We start from the raw sequence: 8,822 nt of genomic DNA on the forward strand, positions 1-8,822 counted from the left end.
AGTGTTTTTATGAGACGTCTTCCTGCTTCTGGACACGTTTTACTGGCAGTAAAATCAATACACTCTGTACTTTCAGTGAAGGGCAAGAGATGGCTGTCTCACACTGTCTAACAGGAAGGTCGGGTCCTCAAGTGGGACGAGAGCTCGTTTGGTTTCGTGGAATAAAAAGAACTCCAAAGCTTTGGTAAAGAGCCTGTTGCCACTGCCTCTATAATATTCAGCATTTATTCTCATATTTAATATGTTCTTTGTGCAGATAATGTGCACATTCAGGTAACATTTCACGACTGGTTTCTATCATTTTACATCATGCATCACCACTGGTTTGTCTAATCACCAACGACCTCCTGAGGTTCTTGGTTGTGCAAGTTTGTGTCCCTGTATTTATGTTAGTGTTACTTGTATGCATGTGCGTGTCTTTTGGCTGAGGGTCAAAACCTGTAGCTGGTTCTTGGTTTTAGGGTAAAAGATAAAAGCGTGTTAGTTGTGATTGTCAGGTTCAGTATATGAGTGTGGTGAGTACATGGTCAACCCTAACCTGAACTCTGGCGTCAGATCCGGTTTGAGGCCGTAGAAGGAAGTGGACAGGGTGAGCATCCAGCCAGGGACGAAGCGTCCATCCCTGCAGTCCAGGAAGGGGGCGCTAGCCCAGCTCACCCCGCTGCGATTGGTCACGTAGCTGTCGCCCTGCCCCCACTTGGGCGTGTCCAAGGTGTTGAGGTCGTTGAGGAGCACCCGCTTGGACAGGGCTGCCTTCGGCTGGTTGGACTCTGGGAACTTAAACCTTCTGAACCAGCTGTCGTCCGGGGCCGGGGCAGGGGGGTGCAGGCTCTCCCAGGCCTTGGACAGGTCCTGGAGGATGATGGTCTGCACCTTGGCCGCTGGTTTCCGGCTGGCGCGCAGCACCAGCTGCGGCACCGGGGCAGTGGGGTCGGCGTCGAAGGTGAACAGGGCTCGCTGGATGAGCGCGTCGGCCTCCAGGAGGGCCCGGACCATCGCGTGGTACCACTCCATGTCCTCCTCCACTGTACTCTCCCGCAGGTCGCTGGCCTGGAAGATCATGTTGAGGAAGTTGGCAGTGTTGGCCAGGGCGTCCAAAGCTGGGCGGAGGGGGGCGTTGAAGCTGACGGGCAGTGGCCCCGTCTGCCCGGGAGAGCTGTACGCCCGTGAACAACGGCCCACTTCCAGGGTGGAAGGGTCTCCTGTGTAGAGGAAGGTCTCTGCCGGGGACCAGTCATCTTCCTGCACCGTGGGAGCTTCAGAGGGGGTTCCTGTAAAACCGGACGACTCCGTGGGGCCGGAGGAGGAGGAGTTTTCTGAAGTTCTAATGCCGTTTGTCAGGATGTCAGTGCTGTTGCTCGTCTCCCCCATAGCCCCCGACCTCATGTCTGGAGTAACCTGCGCTCTGAGGAAGGATGTGAGCGGGAGGAGAAGAAGAAGAAGAAACCAAGCAGGACACATCCTGGATCCACTCCGGAGAAGAAAAGGACGCGGGAATAGAGGGGGTCGCGCATAGACAGCACTCACTGGCCCCTTGTAAATTCCTTTGAGGATGTAAACACGTTACATGTTGACAATCCTCTGCAGTATCAGCAGCAGCAGCAGCAGGTGTCCAGGAGGAGCGCTACCACTCGGTCTGCGTCGCTCCCGCTCACACTCGGAGCGCACGGCTCCATCCGTGCGCCGCACGCGCCCACGCACACGGAGATGTCGAACCTGCGTGTCCTCGGTGGCGGTGGAGGGGGGAGATGACTGACGAGGGGAGCGCTCCCCTCCTCATTTCTCCGCAGCCCGTCTTCTCCGCCACAGCGAGGCAAGCGCAGTGTGCGCAAGAGGGTCGGAGGCGGAGGAAGGAAGGGGAAGCCTCAAAGTTGGGGGATCCCCCCGTTCCTGTTGGGAGGGGAAAAAAAGGGGGGGGAGGAGAGCAGCGTGTGCTGGAGATGTAAAGATGGACAGAGGGGAGAGTATTCCCTTGGTCTCTCTCCACTTCTCTCCTCTTCTTCTGTCTCCCTCTCTGCTATCTGTTGCTCCGGAGAGCTCCCGGTCCGTCTGACGAAGGCTTGTGATGCTCGTCCGCGCCACCACGCCGCCCCTCCACTCCCTCCCTCCCCCCTCGCTCACCCCGTGACTCCCTCGTCCGTATCGACTGGGACGCTCCCCAGTGCTGAAAGGTGATGAGAGTGGTACATCTGTTGTGCGTTCGCGGAGGATGATGCAGTCAGTCAGAGATGAGGGTTAAGCTCTGCTGCCTTTGGGCATCCATCAAGAGTCTCCCTGCCGGACGCATTGATGGATTGATGGATTAACCCCTCCCATGGAAAGTGGATGGGGAGGAGGATGCTCTTTTACTGACACACACACACTTATAACCACACACTTATACAAAGAGCAGGAGAGCAGAGTGTTGAGATCTTATCTTTTTTTTGCAATGTCAGTGAATTGTCATCTTGCACATGTGTATGTGTATGCGTGTGCGTTCAGAAGTGTTTCACAAGCATGACACTCCTCCACTGACCGGACTGCGTCTGTGCATGCACGACAAAAATGTCCGGACCTGTGAGTGAGAGATGCAGCATGAGACGCGTGAGGAAAAACGAGGAAAGAAAAGGAGACGGAGAGACGCACGCTGGGAGGAGTGATGCAGGCAAGGATCCTTGTTTTGGTGGCCATGGCAACCGGTTTCTGAGAATCACACCCCCCCCCTCCCCGTCCCTCCCCATCCATCTCTCCCTACCCATGCATACACAACACAAAGACACACCAGCACATATAGTGAGGAACACCGCTCCCGCCCTGGGACTTCACTGCAGAGCAGCAAAGGTGCTGCAGTCGAGCCCGAGGAAGACAACAACATGAGTGTGTGTGTGTGTGTGTGTGTGTGTGTGTGTGTGTGTGTGTGTGTGTGTGTGTGTGTGACCTGTTCTTGCATGTAGTGGTGCAGTGTAATGGTGTTCCTGTCTGTTCTCCTGCAGCCATAAAGAAAAACACACATGCTGCTCCTTCAACGCACCATGAGTCACGTTCTGCTCCGATTCAGATTCTTACTTCCCCCCTTTTTTTCTTTCCTCTACTGGTTTAGTTCTGTCATGCACGGAGTTGTTCACGGATCAGAACCGCATTCGACGTCGCAAGCAATATTCTTTCCATTCATTCTTGAGGACCCTGCAGCTGTCTTTGGTGTCCACCCTGGACAGGTCTCCAGTCTCCATTCAGTCAGTCAACCATTTACGCTCACACCTAAAGGAAATTTAGTATTAACCTAACGCGCATGTCTTTAGACGGTGGAAGGAAACCAACATACGTGCTTTCTATCTAGGAAATTATAGGCTTATATTTACCTCCTGAGACCCGACGTCCTCATATGGGGACGTTGGGTTTTAGGTTTGCTGCGGCTTATTCTGCTTCATTTAGACCTGTTGTCCTCATAAGGAGACACTTTTATCTGTCATGTACTGGTAGTGAAGGGCCAATACACTTGTTTGTTTATGCTAATTAACTTTTCTAGTTTGATTTGACATGAAGATTTAACAAGTTCAAAAAGGACTCGTTTGAGGACGTTGAGGATTTCTTCATTTCCAACTCTGCTTTTGCATTAAAATAAATAAACAGTTTTATATTTTGGTTACACACTGGGGACTTAAATTGTGATATACAGTGAAATAATCCAACATAATTTATTGCAAAAACTACTTCCAGTTCAAAGATGATGCTTATTTGTTATACGTCTTACATCGTACTAATCCCAAAAACATAAAGATCTTAATGTTATCTTAAAGAAATTAAGATTCATTCCAAACAAATGCTTCGCTCTCAGGACATTAATAGATTATATTTTACTTAGGACTAAAGGGTCACAGGTTCGCATCCCCCCATGATTTAGGTGCCTTAAACAAGTATCTCACCCCCAAATTGCTCTGGGAGCTAAACAAGTGGCAGCCCACGTTTTCTGCAATTTCCCCATTGTGGGACAAATAAAGGATATTTAAATATGAATTTAAATACACATGAGCATGACCTAGACCTGTCAATCTAAGGCTCCTGTACACAGTAGGCCCCGCCCCTATTTGCTGTCGAGCCAATCACGCTCTGACTCCCCAAGTGAAATCCCAGATGTATATATATACCAATAAACCACTTCTCTGCAGAGGCGCTGGGGTCGCAAAATCTTTGGTTGATTAGACAGGTTTTGTATATTTTTTTCAATTTCCCCCACGAATTTAAATTTCTTTAAATACACATTATCATGAATCCAACATATTTTAGTAAAAAATATGATAAAAATATATAAATTAAGTAGCTTAATATGGTTTCTTTGAAGACTGCACCGTTTTTTGAGCAAAGACCAAAAACAGAACTGGACATGCAGCTCTGAAGTGTCAGAAAGATCAATAAGCATCAGGAGCCTCGTGAAGTGTCCAGATCAGATAACATAGAACTAAGTGTAATGTTAACGTCGCCCGACCTTTGACCTCCAGGCAGCGTCACATCAGCGTTCAGCTCTGCAGGGAAGGTTGTTAGTTTGATTACTCCCCCCCATAAACCTCAGAGACGAGCAAACGCTGCAGCCTCCTCTCTGCAGCTTACATGACAACACACACACACACACACACACACACACACACACACACGCACACACACTGTGGGACTGCGAGGATTAATGGAGCTTCATCCCTTCTCCCATCCTGATCCGCACTCAGCGGCGGCAGCAGCGTCCTCCAGCGGTGCAGGGACGGCCTGCAGCGCCATCTGCCTGACGCACAGAGTTAACGCAGACTGCGCGACGACTGAAATCAAGTTAAGCTGGAGCTCCGAGGCCCCTGCAGCCAACAGAGGAGCCCTTAAACAGGAGAGGAAATGTTAATCTCATCCTGCTTTACTGCCACACAGAGTGCTGGAGATATTACGTAGAATGCTTCATCTGGTTTATTTTAAATAATAATAATAATAATAAAAAGTTTGTTTTCCCATCAAGCATCATTTGTCAAATAAAAGCTGGAGGCTATTTCTACTGTTTCACCTTATCTCGTGTTTAGGAATCAAATAGTCGTGAATTTTCCTTATACGCCGATCAGCCATAACATTATGACCACCTTCCTAATATTGTGTAGGTTTCCCTTGTGTCTCCAAAACAGTTGTGACTGATTAGAGAATGGACATGGACGTCCTGAGGGGCTTCCTGTGGTGTCGGTGGGAGCCTTTGAGGGGAGGGTCCTCTGTGTCATCATCTCACAGATATTAGTGAGTTTGGAGGCCAGGTCAACACCTTGTACCGTTCTTCACGTGGTTGTTTTTGAGCTGTTCCTAAAGCATCCTGCATCCTGCTGCCGTCAAGGAGCGTCATTGCTACTGACTAGCAAGAGTTGACCAGTGAACTAGCTGCCTTTTATAACCTTTTATACCCTCCTCTCTCCTCCAGGTGATCAACAGAGGAGGGAGGAGAATAGAACAGAATAAGCTGAATACAACATATCAATAATATAAACTCTCAGATCATTTATCTTAATCAACACTACATCGGATTTTGTTGCCTCCTCTTCTTTTAACAATGGTTTGAAAACTTTGAATCTTTTACACCAGGTTAAACCAGGAGGAGGTGAATACTGACCCTGCATAACAATTTAAAACTTAAAACAAAGCTGAACTGAACTCAGTCACCTGTGTCCTCATATGGGGACGTTAAGTTTTAGGTTTGTGGCAGCTCATTCTGCCTCATTAAAGTTTTACCCTCTTAACTAGATGCTAGTTAGTGTAAGAACATGACAGCGGGCGTTTCAGCTGATTCATTCTGCAGTCAATCACTTATAAGTACAATAATGTGCAAAGCCTCATCAAATTTTACAGTTAAAACTTCTTATTCTTAGGACATTGTGATTTCATTAATTGCAATTCTGTTTTTGCACAGCAATCTTCATACATGAAAATGATATAATATATACTATAAATATTATATACACACATTAAAACTACAAAACTACTGAACATGTGTCTGTGTAAAATGCCAAAAAATAAATAATAATAATAATTATGCAAGTTTTGACTGCAAATGAAACATGGTGGTTGTAAAAGAAGAAATAATCAACCAATAAAAACAAGTTAACATGTAAATAAATATATAAATCGTCAGGTTTGATGAGGAAGTGAGATCATTTATGACGAGAAGCTTTTTTTTTCTGTCTTCAGGTAGGTTATAACCTCCTGGAGTTTCAAATATTTCCATAAAAAAGAGAACTAAAGATGACACGTCTGCTTGGAAAATACAGAAAATCTTAATTTTGGAACAAGAGTAAAAATGATAAAAACTCCCCTAAAATGGAGCCCAGCTCATAGATCTGCTTGAGGCTTCAGGTGACGCACTCACCTGATTGAAGACAAGAGACGAAGCTGATGCGTGTTACACGAGAGACAATGAGACGAAATTCAAAACGTTAACTGCAGGAATGAGTGTAGGTTGTAGGGAAAGCACAAGGTTTCATCACGTTACAGGTGAGAGCTCGCTGGCGTAATGTGTATGTAGACGGCAGCGACCACAGGAAGATGGAGGAGAGAAGGGAAGGGGAGGTCTCTAAATGCCTCTTCTGTGACTCGAGAAATAAAAAAAGACTTTTTATCATATGACGGACGTTGGGAGACATGAACTCTGGAGCATGAAGCCTCAGAGCTCCTCAGAGAAAAGTGGATATTATTTATGAAATCAAAAGTTTGGTTGAACTTTATGAAAACTGAACTTAATGTGGAGCCTAGTACAAATAATAAAGTGTCCTCACTCAATCAGAAAACAACTGGTGAGAAAAGACGCACACGTATTGAGTTATGAATTATTATTATTGTTATTTATTTGTATGTATTCATACATATTGTGCTTATATATTTCCTTTCATTTTTTCTCTTTATTTCACTAAATTTATTTATTGTTTATTTACTTTTTTTAATTTTATTGAGGGTAAACCCGGGGGGTATGCACTATACAAATGATGTAAATGTAAAATAATTATCTAAACCAAAGTGGAATTAAAAAAAAAGGAAAAGAGACGGACGCAAAAGAAACAGTAGCTCGACTGTAGTAGCACAAGAATGGACGGACAGACGTGTTTGGAGATTTTAAGTTGTTTTTAAAAGTCATGTTTCAGATTAGAATATTCACTACAGGCCAAACGTTTGGAAGCAACATCAAATTTGTACATATATTTGGAAATTTTTACTATAATTATCAGGTATTTGAGTTTTTCTTTCTTTAAAGTAACCTCCTCTGGTTTATTTGCATATATGCACAGCATGATGTATATCAGAGATATTTCTATGCAGACTCTCAAAGACCAAAGAGTTAAAGGGAATAATTCAAACTGTGATTCGTTTATTTACTTCTGCACTGTTGTGACAAGTTGTGACTCTTGCAAATCTTCTCGACCCTAAAACTAAACCCTTCTTTTCTTTTGCTGACATTTATTCAGCAAATACATAGAACTCATGCTGGTCTATAAGAAAGATGTAGTGAACGGAAACTTGAAGTTGCTTCCAAACATTTGGCCTGTAGTGTTCATCTAATCTAAATAAAATATATATGTATCAGTGTTCATGATTCAGATTCTGGGCGAGTCCTTGTTTATGTCCTGAGTCGAGGGCAACGTCATGAATGTGAGAGATGATACAGGGGGAGGCTGAGTGAGACATATACAACCATGCTTAAGAGCATGGGACGAGCAGAGGGACGTAACCAAGACCAGAAATGTTTTCTTTGGGTCTGGATCAACTTTAGTCCCTAATGGAGGTCTGTCTGTCTGTCTGTCTGTCTTTATCTGTCCTGACTCTGCTTTATTTAATTATTTCTGGATTGTTGTGTTGTTGTAGCAGCCCTCTTACCTGTAGGAACATTACATCAATGTCACGACTTTACATAGTCCAAAATTCAACTGCCAGGCTTTGAACCGGACCAGGACCAGGACCAGGACCAGGACCAGGACCAGGACCAGGACCAGGACCAGGACCAGGACCACGACCAGGACCAGGACCAGGAGAAGGGATCAGATCTCTACTGGCTCCCACTAGATCAGATTCAACTTCATTGTCATTACACATGAGCAGGTTCAGAGCAACAAACTGCAGTTTAGCATCTAATCAGAAGTAAGTGCATGTAGCATATGTAGGTCATGGGTCTTCAACAGAGAGCCGGCGACCCCTAGGGGGTACGCAGAGGTACTGCAGGAGGCGGGGTCGCAAAATCTTTGGTTGATTAGACATTTTTATATACATATATATTATTATTATTATTATTGTGTCCCCCACAAATTTAAATTTAGATAAATACGCATTAATCTGACTCCAACATATTTTAGTAAAAGGATAAGGAACAGCTTAATACTAAATGTAAACTAATAATAATAATGTGTATTTATATATAGCACCAGGCTGATGTAGAACACATATAGTAGGGAGGGGGGAAATGTTGAAAACCCCTGGTATGAGGGGTCTGGTACAGGTGGTTTTTATAGCATATATAGCGTATTATACAGGTGGATTTGTGAACCATGTTTCAGAACTAAACCATTAAGATCTTACTGATACTTTTAATGCTCTTCGTGCCCCTTGGTTTATATATCGTTGAACTTTTAGCACCACACAGGCCGGGACATACCTTAAGATCTACTCTCTGTTCCAGGGGCTGAAAACAAAAGGTGACGGGGGCCTTTGGAGTCAGGGGCCCCGGGTGTCTGGTATGATCTGTCTGAGGAAATCAGGTCACTGCTGAGTTCTAAACTAAGATTTTAATTAATTTCTTAACTGCATTTCTGTCCGGTTTATTGTTTTTCTTTTCTATCTTTTAATTG

The 8,822-nt window shown here is 44.9% G+C and overlaps 1 protein-coding gene across 2 annotated transcripts in view; it reads right to left on the bottom strand.

Annotated features, from left to right (window-relative positions):
- gpr179 (G protein-coupled receptor 179) overlaps window positions 1–2,073 on the bottom strand; it is a 21,907-nt gene extending 19,834 nt beyond the window's left edge. For both annotated transcript variants that reach the window (XM_047577766.1, XM_047577765.1), the window contains exon 1: window positions 539–2,073. In XM_047577766.1, coding sequence (XP_047433722.1) covers window positions 539–1,461 — 923 coding nt within the window. In that variant the 5' untranslated portion in view covers window positions 1,462–2,073. The remainder of the gene's footprint in view (window positions 1–538) is intronic.
- Window positions 2,074–8,822: the final 6,749 nt, after the last annotated feature.

This window comes from Mugil cephalus, chromosome 2 (assembly GCF_022458985.1).
Source record: "Mugil cephalus isolate CIBA_MC_2020 chromosome 2, CIBA_Mcephalus_1.1, whole genome shotgun sequence".
NCBI classification, from domain to species: domain Eukaryota; kingdom Metazoa; phylum Chordata; class Actinopteri; order Mugiliformes; family Mugilidae; genus Mugil; species Mugil cephalus.